Raw genomic sequence first — 14,509 nt, forward strand, 5'->3', positions numbered from 1 at the left:
ATGCCAGGTTTCAGTTTGATCTTGGGTATATACTTCTAAACCTTTCAAACTACTGGTTTCTAATTAAAATTGTGACACGCTCTTTCAACAACAATAACCTGGTATATAAGGGTTCTGCATACCTTTCAAACCTTTTGTAGGGAAAAAAGTCAGCTTTAATTTGCAAGTGAGGTTTACTGTTTCAGTCTCTTCAGGTAATGCAACCTCTTTAGAAGCAGACTGCATTGTAGTCAGTGTGCTGGCAGGAATGTGACGCAGGAGATAGTGTGTAAACTCCAGTTATCAGGAAAAAGAAGTTTCTTCTCAAGGATAAATACAACCTTTAAAAATGAAGTCTAACTAATGCTGCTAGGGAGGCTCCTCCTAGGTCTCCAAGGAGAGGTGTTACCAACCCTGTGAGTGCCTTGCTGGCCCTCGTCACTGCTGGTACTTCAGCCCCATGTACCAAAAAGGGAGAGCTTCTGTCGCTGCCCATGTCGTGCAAAGGAATTCCTTCGCTGTTCCCACTTCGGGGCTGAGGGAATCCTCTTTTTTCCTCACGTACAGATATTAAATGTCAGCGTCAGCGGCTGGCATTCAGCAGCCGACAGCGTCAGAGGGAACATCTTGATGGCCGTCTCCTCAGCCTTGGCAAAAGAAGCAGGGTGAATGCAAATGCAGGCAAAGCTGTGCACTAGCCAATTCCTTAGAAGGAAAACACCCTTCAGCGGTATTTATCCTCCGCCCGGAGCTCGGGGAGGGGGCCGCTGCCTCCTCAGAGCTGAGGCTGCTAGGTTGGGTGCTTGAAAAGCACCCACAGCCATACTAGGAGGGATCGCCCTCCGTCTGGGAGGGACTCCTACAAGCAGATATTCTGGCTCAGGATCTGTGGGAATTGCTCCCTCGGGGTAGCCTGCAGCATGATGCAGCCCGGAGGGGCACACAACGGGATGAACAGCTGAAGCAATGACGGTCCGCTGCGGAGACGGTGGATTTACACACCCGCAGCCATCACACCGTAGTGGTGCAGCTCGGCGGATACCCAGGGCAAAAGAGCTACCCTGCTGCCGTGCCCTCTCCGTGCGGAGGCTGGCCAGTGTCCACCCCGATTCCGCTGGGCGGTCTCACTCCAGCTGCCCCATTACTGCGTCCCCGGGGTGAGGCAGGCCAACCAACCAGGTGCAGATCACCTCCTCTCCCTCTCCTCAGTCCCCGGCCAAAGGCCGGTACCCCATCTGTGCTACCCGGCGGCACGGCCCCACGGAAGCGTTCAGCGGCACTGTTCGTCACATCACATCACTGACGTTTTCCAGTCGGGCTTTACTCAAAAGAATTAAATAAATAGATAGATAGATAAATAACTTTTCCCGCCCATGCACCGATGCTTTTCTGAAGGGGAAAAAAGCCCCTAAAGCAACCAACAAAGCCCAAACCCCGAACCCGGCTCGGTGCCGCTGCTAGCGTTTCCCGCAGGCACCCCCGATGTCCTTGCATCGGCGGGAGCAGGTGCTCGGCGCTGCCACCACCCCGGTCCCGTCCCCCCCCCCACCTCCGGCGGCACCTTGCGAGTCATCCCTCCCTTCCCCCCCCCCTCCCCCGCCCCGGGAGGCCGTCGGGTGTCGCTTCCATTTCACTTGGAGGTATTTTCGGGTGGCAGGAGCCGCCTCGTCATTTCCGCCAGAAGAAAAAGACACCGGCGCGGCAGCCGCGGAGAGCTGTGGGAGTCGCCGGGCACGGCACAGCCGAGCCGAGAGGAGCCAGTCCCTCGGCTCGCCGCCTGCCGGGAACCGACCTCGCCGTGGCCGGGCGCCGCCGCCGCTGCCCGCGGGTCCACGGGGGCGGGAGGCGTCAGAGCGTGCCACCGCCTCCTCCCCCTTCCTCCTCCTCCTCCCCTCCCCGCCGAGCCGGCAACATGAACTGAAATCCCCAGAGAGGCACAGAGGCGGCGAGCCAGCGGAGCGGAGCGCAGCGGAGGCAAGCGAGGATTTAGCGGCTGTCTCCTCTTCCTGCCGCCGCCGCCGGGGCTCCGGGCAGCGCTGTCCCGGCGCTCTGCACAGCCTCGCCCCTTGCCCGGAGAGCGGCGGCCGCCCGCTCCCCGCGCCCCCGAGCCCCCCATGGCCCTCATCATGGAGCCCGTCAGTAAGTGGTCGCCGAGCCAAGTCGTCGACTGGATGAAAGGTGAGGAGCGGCGCCGGGGGTACCATCACTGCACCCCCAACGCCCCATCCCTGCAGGTGCGGAGAGCTCCGCGGCTTTCCCCGCGCCGGGGTCCCGCCTCCCGGCTCTCCCCTCGGTTCGGTTGCAGGGTGGGAAAGGAAGAGGAGGGCGAGGGGTCCGGGGGCTGCTCCGGGGCGCGGGGCCGCGCTCCAGCTCCTTCCCCGGGTGCAGTGGGATGGGGGCGGCCGCTGACCCTCTGGGTCCCGTAAAACCATGGGGGAATGATGGACGGACTGGAGTCAGGCTGTTCCCGAGGGATCCCAGGATGCTCCCTCGCGGGCGGCGGCCCCGTTGCGGCGATGGGGCTCCCCCCCCATCTGCCAGCAGCGCGGGGATGCGAGGATCGCGCCTGGGTGCTCCCGGCAGACGGGCTGCGAAATGACTCGCGAAATAAAAGTTTAACCTAACGTGGGGCACTCGCCTGTGTGGGGGACACGGCTGCAACCAGAGGAGGGGGGGGGGAGGCTCCGGAGGTGGCGGGGTCGGCGATTCGGTGCGCGCCCCGGGAGCGCCGGGGATACCCCCCCTTCATCCTGTCCCATTCCCCTCCCCCCCCCTCCCCGCTGCTGTGAAACCGCCTCGGGGGGGGGGGGGGGGGGGGGGGTTCGGAGGGCTCTCAGCCCGCTCTTTCGTCCGGGTCCGGAGCATCCACGCGTGGGGAAGGGGGTCGCCGTTCCCGTCCCCGTCCCCAGGGGCGGTATTTAAAGAGCCGTGATTTATGTTAGGCTGGACGAGCCCGCTGGGCTGAAGCGTGTTTGTGCTGCTGCTCTGCCCCTCCGCTCCCTCACCTGTCCTCTCCAAATAAAGGCTAATGAGAATAAAATTTGGACTTTCTGGAAATGCTTTCCTGTTATTCTGTGTGCACTGACATGGTTTAACACTGCAATTTCAAAATGTCTTTCTGTGGTGTGGTTATTTATTTATTTATTTTTAATTACCTTTAAGTTAGGCTGCAGCTGTGTTTTGAATAAATCACCATCTAGTATTATGTATCTTTTCATAAAGATAGAATGACCGGATGGGTACAACTTTTGAACAACTGCTACATTGTGGGCGTTCTTTGTAACATGCTGCATGCTACTAATGTGACAGTTTCATCATCCTTAAAATTTTAGGCATATAGCATATGTTTTCAGTTATTCAATCCTGGCATTTATAGCTGTCCAGTTATAATTATATTAAGCAATGTAACATAGTTTTGCTGTTTCTGAAGCATTCTTAATAATAATAGAATAATGTGGTACTTCATATACTAAGAAATGAGTAAATATTAATTAGACACTTGAAGGAGCCACAGATGATCAGTATTGAAAGGAAATCTCTTCCAACTTCAGAATGTTTTATTACAGCTGTTTAGCTTCCAACATTTTTAATTCTGAAAAGAAAAAGAATAAAGAAGAGTGCTTAGGATATTTTTTCAAATCAATGTCTGAGATACCTCCCCCATACTTTGGGAATGCAGAAAAAAACTGCAGATAGTGCATTTCTAAAACACTTGAAAAATGTAATGTATCAAATACTTTTCATAAGTGACAGGTGAAGTGCAGTGCACACTCTGCTTTTGTATTGCATCAATATGAAATCAGTTAATTAAAAACAATAGGCTGACTAAATGATAACATTAACAGTTGTGAGGCTGGATAAAGGTTCATGGTTAGAAACCCATGACCAACACACAGAGCTGTAAATCTGATTTTAAAAATAATTAAGAGAACTTTACAAGAAAAGCAGTTGTTGCAGTCATGGCTAGATTTTGGATTGCAAAGCTTGCTTTTTAGTGTTTAACCTGTTTATTTTGTTGCAGATGCTCAATTGATTCTCTGGAGTACTTTAATTTTTACCGAGCAAACACGTATATGTTGCCTCAAGCTTTCATTTCTTCATTTTGTATCCTGAATTGCAGATGAAGCTTCATTTAGAGTGAGGTGGAGAGAGAGAGCGAGAGCACCTGCCTTTTACTAGCACTGTGTGAGGAAAACCACCTTGATAGGTACTGTAGTTGCCAAAATTGAGCCTGGAGATGAGTATGACCAGCTACTGTGGGCAAGTCCAGTCCTGTCTGATGGATTGCACATTGCCCAGCTTGGAGGCAAGACAGGAGTGGGTAAGGGCAAGTGTTCTTTGCTGCAACAACTTCATTTTCCTCACTTATCAGTCGTAGTGTTGCAAACATTGTTATTGAAATCTAGGTGAAAAAATGTTCTTCTTCTGCTTTAAACACATTGTCTCCAAGAAATTACTTTTCCGAAAGTCTCAAAAATAGCTTACTTATGGCTTAAGAGGTACCCAAGGCAGTTCAATTAGTAAAGTATGAATGTGTCTTTGTCATGAGAACTTTGGGGTTAGTGCATTAGTGGTCTTTGCATTAGCAGCGGTCAAGCCTGATTTGCATAAATTACATTAAACTTCAAGATGCAAGAATATTTTGCTGACTTGCTGGGTTATTTTACAGAATAATCAATGTTGAACTCTTGTTTTAACATCTTCCTTGAAGCAAGTGCCCTGCTATGTAATGTGCCTGCTTTATTCTTCAAAATATGCCTGCTATTCTTCAAAATAGATTTCAATGTTCAAAGTGAAATCTTTTCTGAAAAAGAAAAATCCTGCTGCTTAACGTTGTTTACAGTTATCTGAAAGTAAGGGGAAATGAAACACTTTGGGTTTTATTGCTCTCAGTGTTTTTTGTGATGGTCTTGCTGGTATGACCTAAACATTTGCAATAAAAGGCCCCGTCTGGAACTCTTTATTCAGGCAAAAGAGCCATTACCTCAGTGGCATTATGTTCAGGGCAGTGATAAAGCATCGGGCCTAATATTAAAAGATGTGAAAAATGGAGACAGGGAAAGCTGTCCTGCTTGAAAGTGTCAGATGAAAATGCCAGGCTCTGGGCTGGGTGGCTGGTTAGGGAGCGGACTCAACACAGTGGGTATTCATGGAATAAATACAGTGTCTCCAGTATTTTTTCATTTTTTAATTCCTTGATATACATGGTTGTTCTATGGATCCTTTAATAGCCTACGGACTCTCAGGCTGCTGAGATACAGAGTTGGACCTGGAACTAGTTATGCAATCAAGCAACTACCTAAATTTTGACCTGTGAAAATGTGTATTAATAAGAAGCTGTGGACCGAAGCACCAGTTAAAACTTTGCAAACTAAAGGACAAAATGAGCAGAGCCTGTGTCAGCACATGAATGTTTGGATGGTTCAAAATGAATCCACTGACAGAAGATTAATTGTCATGGAGCTGGAAAAAGAGCAGATGGATTAGCTCATCTCTCCCACAGGATGGCATATTGTATGTGGAGGAGAAAATGAATATTTAAATTGATTCAAACTGTGTATTACTTTGCTTTTCATCTATTTAGTACTAATTTTAAAGGCTGTGCATGGAACAGTGAGCTGAAACTATGTCAATCACCTCCTCTGCCTCCCCTTTGGAGGACATGCGTGGATTGCACTACTGCGTTGCAAGATGTTGACATGCTGCATAGGTGAGCGCTGTTGGACGTCATGGCTTCCACTGACTCAGGAAGATAACTTGTCAGATGTGTTTTAGATTTCTAAGGTGCTGAGAAAACTCAAAGACATGCAATTACTTTCCAAATATCAGGATGTTTTTAACAGAGTCTTGTGATTTAACTTCTTTTGTCCGAGGTTATTTATAATGGTTGTAGTTTGATAAGGACTTGCTGCTTTCAACAGTATTCTAGTTTTAATTCAGGACCAATCTCTCAATGGAAGAAGCTGTTCAAAAAGGCAATCCACCTGGAAAAATCGGTATTACTTTATCTAACAAAGCCTAAATATGTTTTTTTGTTTGTTGAGTGACAGTTTACAGAGCTTATAGTAAACTCATACAGCTTAAACTGTTGTAATGGTAGTCATACTCAAGAAGCTGACATCTGAGACATGGAGTTGCTCTAAGGGCTTCTAATGATGAGTTTTTAACCCCTATAAAGTCTACTGTACGAGCATTTCGAAGGATGTAAATATTTAGAAGGACTGGGGAAAGAGGAGGAAAACATGAATGTGCTAGCAAAGAGAAATCGGAGTGCAAAAGTTCCCCATTTGAATGAGTGAATATTACATGGATTTAAGAACTGAGTTTCTGTTTGCTCTTCATGTAGAAGAGTTCATGGCCATTTCCAGTAGCATGTGTGTTTGCATGGAGTCATCATGGGCTGCCGACAGCTTGGTGTAATGGGAGTTACTTGTTATTCATCAAGGAAATGCAAGAGTTTGTGGGAATGCTCTGAAACAAAAGACTAATACTTAATGATGATTTAAAAAGAAAAAAAGAAGTTGCCATGGGGATCTTTTCACTCCTGTTCCTGTGTGTGCAGAGCCCTAGGACTTGTGTGGCATCACCTAGGTCCCATTGCAGTTCCTGAGCCATTAGGTACCAACAGGGAAACTCATCAGTGATGGCACAAACCCTCTTACAGTGCCAGGATGTGGCAAATGGATTTAGGTCTTAAAAACAGTAAGGATGGCTCCTGTGTTCAGGGTCACTATCAGACCTACCTCATTTTTTGCCTTGGCTTTCTCTGAAGAAGACTGTGTTATGGATGGAGTTTAGGATAGAGCTTTTTCTGCAATGTATGCTCAACTATAATGCTAAACAGGCCTGTGAGCATCTACTTGATGGTAGGGAAGAGGTGTGCTTGCACATAAGTACAGGCCTCATTTGGGCTTTCAGTTTTGTCCATATTTTTAGGTTTTATTTTCAATGGCTTATGGAGTTAAGGTTGCTTTCTTACGCTACTTCCCTTCATATTGCTTTTGGCAGGCCCCCTTAACAAATGTGACTGTTAGAAATAATATGGAGAAGTCTGAGCTGTCTCAGGAAGACAAAAGCTGGATATTTAAGATTATGAAAAATGCCTGGATTCTGAAACTTTCCTTCTTTGTGAAGGTTGTGTAGATGACTAATGAGCTGCAGAATAGTCATCAACTTGAACAGTCATTGTTAAGTGCCATATGTGGAATAGATCAGGTGTATTACAGTTTGTCAGCATTAGAATTCTTTTTTCTCGCAAGAAAAGCAAACTAAAATTCTGCAGTATCGGAGGGTGCATATAGTACTCCATTAGCTTTGAAGCAATGCTATTAAATGGAGGTATGACTTTTACTGTAACGTCTAGCAAAGAAAACTGTGGAAAAGGGATAGAAAAATAGGAAATAGTGCCATAGCTGGAGCTTAATTTCGATGAACTCACAAACTTTTTAATTTATAGATAGTTACTCAATTTATAAGGAAGTAATAAGAATTTTGGTAAGACAAAAAAAGTTGGGGGTCTTTTTGGGGAGGGGAGCTTGTACAAAGACAGTCAAGAGACAAACTGTGCTATTGCAAACTTTCAGGGACTCTGGCTTTAAAATTGTAGTGAAAGCAGCACTGGGAGATCTGTCTTAGGCATGATTTTTTCCTGTGGATCTCTCACTTTTTGCTTGCCCTTCTGACATTAGGCATTTTAGCAGTATCGATGGCCACTACCAGTCATGGTGATGTGTTTTGGGGCATCTTGATTTGTGATTAGAAGACCTCTTCTGCCATTGTTTATCAGCAGAAAATGAAACTGCAATTGCAATTGGGATGTGCCAGTGCCTAACAGCCTGGGTGTTGCCATAGCAAAGGCAATGTTACATAAGCAGCCACACTGCAAATAATTTATGCAGCCAAATTTTAAGCATAACATGAGAATTAATTTCTAAATTAATGATCTTTTCATGAGGGAGCTTTCCTAGACGAGGTGATCTCACTCGCTACCAAAATTAATGTGCTAGTTGTGAAGCAATTTTAACACTGCCCGTTTACACCTTTATTTTGTTTGAACATATTGTTCTGTTTCTGAAACATCTGTTAGTTTAAATATGGCCTCACAATATGTTTTCTCAAGTAGTTTTTTGCAACAGTTCAGCAAAGCTCTATACTCTGATCTTATTCAGATTTATTTGCATACTGCAGTATTAAAGCAAGCAATTTACAAATGCCTTTTCTGGTTAATGGGTGTCAAGAATTTTTCAAGGCAGCAACAGAAACCAGATCACTTTTCAGATGAGAGTTTTGAAATATATATACAAATGCATTTTTAGAATCTTTTCAAGTAATGGTTTTTTAGCTCTCTGACAATAATAAACCAGGCAGTTTTATCTTCAAAAACTGAAACTGGCAAATGGTCTGGCCTTTCTGTCTGATCCTCAGAAGTACAGATAACCATTTAATCTCAGTGAAGTTACTGTAGCATTTGATTGTGCTTGATTTCTCAAAGTCAAATAGTAATATTTGTTACTGATTTCCAGGAGAATAGGGAAAAGCTGTTTCCTGAGAAAATTCTCAGGTATAGGCTTGCATTCAGAGGTATGCAGTCAGAAGGAAGAGAAAGCTCATTCCTCAGGCTTCTGTTCTATGCATATGCTGGTTTGTTTATTGGTTGTTTTTTGCTTGGTTGGGGTTTTTTTCAAGAAGTTACCATTTCCTCATTAAATCATAGAATAATCATATCCACAGTCACCTGTAGCAAGCACTTACCTTCAGCCGGATAACTTAGCTCTAGATTTCTAGATCCAAATAAAACAAAACTGTACTACCATCATACTTACTGCTTAATAATTTGCTTAATGAAAACTTTAAACCTTAAGTTTAGAAGGTGAATAGTTACCAAGACGAATGCTGTAGAATAAGGGTTCCAAAATATCTTACTAAAAAAATCCAGTTCTGGAAGGCTGTGTTGTGAAATTCTTAAATGTCACGTTTTCTTCATGCATCTCTTCCAGCTTTTCAAATGCTTCTGCCTCTTCTAAAAAGACAAAGTAGGGAGATGGAGATGAGTTGCATTTTTTCAGAAGAAGAATTTTAGGAGCCCAATATTAGGCTCCTATTACAGGATCATAGGTCAAAATGCAAAGGAAAGCCACTGCCATGTAAACGTACTTGCAGCATGGTCAGGGAGTTTAATTTCTTTTTGTGGGACATTTGCTCTTAAATTTAAAATATCTGACAGCCCAAGAGCAAGCGTCTGCTGTTCCTCATAATGGTCCTTTCCTGCAGTTGAAGGGTTAAGGGCTGGAAGAGACAGGTCTATTGGTCTGGTGTACCCAAGATTTGGAACCCAAGATTTGGAGCACTACATGAGTATCCACTCATAAACATGTTTTGCCCTCACCATATTTTGGCATGAGCAGAAATCTGGTAGATGAAATGAATTTTTCCTGGAGGTTTCCAGTGCAGGCATTTTTCTTATGTAGAGGGAAATCAGCACCATCTATATCAAGTAATTTTAAAGCAAGGGAGGCTTGAAAATCTATCCCTTTTTGTTCTCCTTATCTGCCAAATAATACTCTATTCGAGAAAATAGCTGTGGATGGGATCTTGTGGGATGTTTGGCATTTCCAGTTTATCCTTTAAGTAGAAATTTAAGGCACTTGGTACCTCAGATGAAGTGCCTAGAACAGTAATTTCAAAGTGTTTGGCCTTACATGATTAACATCTGCTACAGTACCATATGGTGGGAATTTCCAAGTAAACTGTTAATTAATATATGAGTGTACAAGAGTAAGCTGTAATTAAACTATATTCAGCGGAAGTGTATTATGTTAATTTAGTGGGTACAAAGTACTATAGTTTTGTATTATACATTTTCTGTTGTGTGAAGAAGAGGGCAAAAAGATGATGAAAATTAATCGAGCCTTTAAATTAAAGGTTCAAGTAGCTATCTAAAATAAATGATTTAAGACTCACATCAGCATCAACCATTCACTAATATAAGTGGAACAGGGTTGTTATTTGGTAATGCTGAATTTTAATTTGTGAATGCTGTGGAGACTTCTCTGCTAGCATTTTACTGCTGTCAGCTGTGGATGGTCAGTGGTTGTGCAGCTGAGTGGCGCAAGCATGTAAGCCATTTTCGTCCAACTTCAGATATCACTGATGGGTCCATGGCTGTGCTGCTTGGTCTAGCAACACCAGTGCAATGAAATCTTCCTATGCTAAGGTTGTGCATGAGCTGGGGTAATGCTGGGACCTACCCCTTGTCTGTATTATATTTGGAAGGATGAACATCCCCGTGGATACTGCAGAGCAGCTGGCTGGGTCACCTCTAAAGGGCTGTTGCCTCCTACTGAGGATGATTGTCAGCCTTACAGAAGTTTATGTTATTACTGGTTTTGTTAAAGTATAGAATTTGGTTTTAGTTTGGCCAGACCACCAGTTGCCAATAGCTAAAGCTATAAATTACCTATTTTAAATTAGATTCTTCTTCCGTGGCCTGCCTCCCTTCTCTCTTTCCTTTTTGTCCTGGTAATCTTCACGTCCATAGGAAGGTGAAGAAAACCTTCCGCTGCATAATGAGCCAGGTAAATAAATGTAGGTGGGACATGTCAGTGTTGTCTGAGTAATTCACTAGATGACATTCTTCCGTCTGAGTCAACATTGAAACCCTTCATGGGAATGACAAGAGAACTTAGTGTTTTTATTGAAATGTCAACCTGAAATCTTGACCAGATGTGATTCCGGAAGGCTCTCTGGAGTTCTTCATAACAGTGGGAGACTTAACTATAGCACCCCGATTAAATTCCATGTTAATAATTAACATCTTTGTAACTGGATTCCCCTCGCTGGTATCTATTACTGACATGTGCCTGCCTTTCTTACTTTAATTGCTTTGTAGTTTTATTGGTTGCTTTCACACAGCTGGTATTTTGATTTGCAAGGTGCAGTGCCATCGTGGTCCTTCTTTTTCTTTTTGTATTGTCAGGAAATAGTGGTGGAGGGACCTGTTGAATGCAAAACAGAAGTTGCTCTATGGAAAAATAACTCGTGTTGTATACAGTCAGCTGTTGTGAATCTACACTTGTCCTGCATTTTGTACACCTTGTAAACACCAAACAAATATCAGTTTTCTTCTTGATTAGTCTGATTGAAGTGTGCCTGAAGTATGGGGTGAAGTATCCAAAAAGCACTTTCTTGAGTTTTCAACATTGGTAGACTTCTGGCTGGCTTGTTTATTGTAGCTTTATTCTCATGGATAGAACTGTGTGCCCTTTGTCTCTATTTCTCTTAAAAGATGAAGCATGTCTCTTTTTGGTGGGGTTTGTTTTGTCAGAGCTGATATGAAACAAAACAAAGCAAAAAGTTAAAAAAAAAGAAATAATCTATTGCTGTGTTTTAATGTTTGTAGTCTGTCAAAAACTTTTTGTAAAGTGCTTGGTGATGAAGTAGTCATTGCTGCTTTTCAAAGAGGTGTTTATTGCCCTTTTTAAATATTTCGGTCTTCAAATATTTTCAAATGAAACTAACTATATGTTAGTTTAACCTAGAGTGTGGAGATTTATTGTTTCTTAAGTTTCTGTTTATGTTTTTTAGTATAGTCTTGAGTATTGTGTCCCACAAGTCCTTTTGAGAATACCTGCGATCAGTAATTTTGCTGTTGGGCTCTGGACTTCAAAATCATATGTAGTTTTTATTACTTTAGCCGTTATTTCATTGTATGTTTTAAACCATATAGATCTTAACTATTTGATGCAGTCTGTGGTCAAAAGCCTATTTCTGGAGCCCTGGTAACTGAGTCAAAGAGCACAGCGTAATGTGAATAATTTGTCATGCTCTGCATGTGGATTTGAGAGAGAGCCTGGAAGCATAATCATTGCACTTCAGAGATTTCCATATAGGTGTCAATCTGAGCACTTGAAGGGAGGAGGACAGTTTATCATTAGAAAAATAAGAAAGTTATGTATCAGATGGACTCCCTGAGAGCAAATAAACTTAGTTTTTAAAAGGACTGGATATTTCATAGCCTTCAAAGAACTGGTTTAAATGCCTGTTGTAGCAAATTACATTACTGGCATAGCATTTGAATGCCTGCATGAGTTGGTATGAAACTACCCCTTGCAACTATGGAAAGCATGCAAAATAGTGAAATGGTGCACATGCAATCATGAAACTTCTCTATTCCTAAGATTAGCATGTTTCCTTGGTTTTGTTTTTGTTTGTTTTTTATTTTTTTCCCCCTTACCCTTTTAATTGAAGGATTGGGTGTTCTTAACTATTTAGGCTTGAATATGACTGCTGGAGAGTTGTGGCAAAGCTAATGCAGGAGTGATCACCATCTCCCTGATGGAAGTGTCTGTATTTGAAAATGGTCTTCCCAGTTTACTAACCCAAGGTCTTGGGAAAACAAAATGCAAGATAAAGAAGATCACTTTCCTATGAAAATACGCCCCATGAACTATTTGCTAGATGAATAAAAATTGAAATTTGTTGCAGAAGGTTAAAGGTAATTTCTTTTCACTTACTAGGAGTTTACAAATTTATTTTACAAGGAGCTCACTTTTCTTGTTCTGTCTTGGTCAGTGAAACTCTTTTCAGTTACTTATTTGGACATCATCTTGTTTCTCTCTTCCACTCTGTTGTTCCTCAGCTCACTATAAGCCACACTGAATTATTCAGTTATGAACTGGAGGTAACTAATGCTAATAAGGTATGAATGAGTAAACCTGAACAGACTGGACAATTAATGACTGCCTATGGAGCTGTTATCAGCTCAGAGGGTTTTATCTGTGTCCCTGAGACCGTTGCATTCTGAAGCAGGGTGCAGCAGTGTGCTGGAGATGGCTACCTGGGCAGCTGAATGCTGGTGATTGTGGGATGGGCTTGAGTCTGCTAGATGCCAGTGTCCTGAATGTTTTCCGCATCTGCAGGTCTGCCCAAATTCCTGTTTAAAGAATGGGTGCTCTGTGTAATAGAAAACTGAAAATACAACTTTGATATGTAACGCATTCCTTCAAATAAAATTAGAACAACCCCCCCAAACCTAACTGAGAATTCCTTTTCTAGTTGAAAAGAAGGAAAAGTTGAAGAAAAACTTTGCTGCCCAGTCCATTAAATAAAAAGTAAAAAGGTTAAAGACTCTTACTTTAGAAAACGTCTGGTTTTCTGTTGATAATATATTTCAGGCTCTGGTGAGAATGGTGCTGTTTTCCATCCAAAGAAAAAATTAACATGTTCATAACTCTCCCATTGCATATGTATGAAATTAATTCAACTAACAGGCAGAATTAAGTAATACCTGGGAATTGTAATATTGTCTTGTCATTTCATTAGATTTCCTCACTTTGTGTGTGTTCAGTAATGTGGTCTACCTCTTACAAGGTAATTGACTTGTATTTATCCTAAGAATTAAAACTGTAACTCTTATGCTTGTACCCTCTCGTTTAGTGCTCTCAAATACTGTAAGGAGTTTCCTGCAGAATACTGTTTTGATAAATCTTATTACATCAAAATTCGCTTCAAGAAAGAATTAAATTGAGACTTCTGAAGCAAAAGATTGATGGGTGTCAAGATTTGGTTTCAATTGATGATAGAATTGATTCTAAAATTACAAATTTATCTAATTTTTTTTTTTTAATTTAAATTGAATCTTTGAAAGTATTACGGCAGTTCACAAAGCAGGAGCTCAAAGTTTTTGAGTTCAAAGCATCTCAGTAATGTCAAATGTTATGACTGTACTCCCTAGAAAGAAAATGGCTTTCAGATTACAGTAATTTAAAAATGGGCAAACAAATAGAAATAGCTTCTTAGTGGCATGATTAGGTATTTAAATCTGAAGAGGCCATTTGTTTTTGTTTACTGATCATTATTTTAAGATTTTTCTGTCACTGTGGAACAACACAAAATGATAAATTATAAATGATTTAATGGTAAAAATCAGCCATCAGTGTTCAGAAAAAGAAATCGGTGTAGAGCTCCTCCAGAAGAACACACTTATCTTGCATGTAATCAAGCACCCTAAGAACAATTGACTTGAATGAACTTTTGATAGGTTCTTAAATGTGCTCCCTTTAAAAGTTATTATCTCATGACAGATGGGGAGTAAACTAGCTAGGAGTTCAGAGAGGTCAGATAAGGCCAGCTATAAAGAGTTGTCTGCTTGGTTTTTTTGCTTACCATTTTTTTTCCCCTTCCCTTAATGACTTTTTGCTGTGGCATATGTGACTTTATTTAAGTTTGCTCTGTGTGCTGTAATCCAATTGCTTTTTATTTTTTATTTTGTTTTGAATTTTAGCTTTTGTTTTTATCATTAAATGTGCATATTTAATTAAGATGCGTTATTAAAGAATAGATTCTCGCAATGGGATGTGTGCCAATTCTTGAAATGAAGTCATGCTTGTCAGGAAATAGTAAATAATAAGCTTAGTGAGATTTAAAAAGATGTGTCTTGCAAAACATTAGCCCCTGTAATGAGTGCAAAGTGGCAACAGCACATAAATATCAATTGTTTTTCTCCAGTGGATATGTTTGAATATGAGTTTTC

At 42.3% G+C, this 14,509-nt stretch overlaps 1 protein-coding gene across 7 annotated transcripts in view; it reads left to right on the forward strand.

The window, feature by feature from the left end:
- Positions 1-1,777: 1,777 nt before the first annotated feature.
- CNKSR2 (connector enhancer of kinase suppressor of Ras 2) overlaps positions 1,778-14,509 on the forward strand; it is a 213,027-nt gene continuing 200,295 nt past the window's right edge. For all 7 annotated transcript variants that reach the window (XM_057419585.1, XM_057419587.1, XM_057419588.1 and 4 more), the window contains exon 1: positions 1,778-2,157. In XM_057419585.1, the coding sequence (XP_057275568.1) occupies positions 2,094-2,157 (64 nt within the window). In that variant the 5' untranslated portion in view covers positions 1,778-2,093. The remainder of the gene's footprint in view (positions 2,158-14,509) is intronic.

The sequence above is a fragment of the Pezoporus wallicus genome, unplaced genomic scaffold (genome assembly GCF_028554395.1).
Source record: "Pezoporus wallicus isolate ANWC-B61680 ecotype Strahan unplaced genomic scaffold, APGP_CSIRO_Pwel_v1 contig_5767, whole genome shotgun sequence".
NCBI lineage: Eukaryota > Metazoa > Chordata > Aves > Psittaciformes > Psittacidae > Pezoporus > Pezoporus wallicus.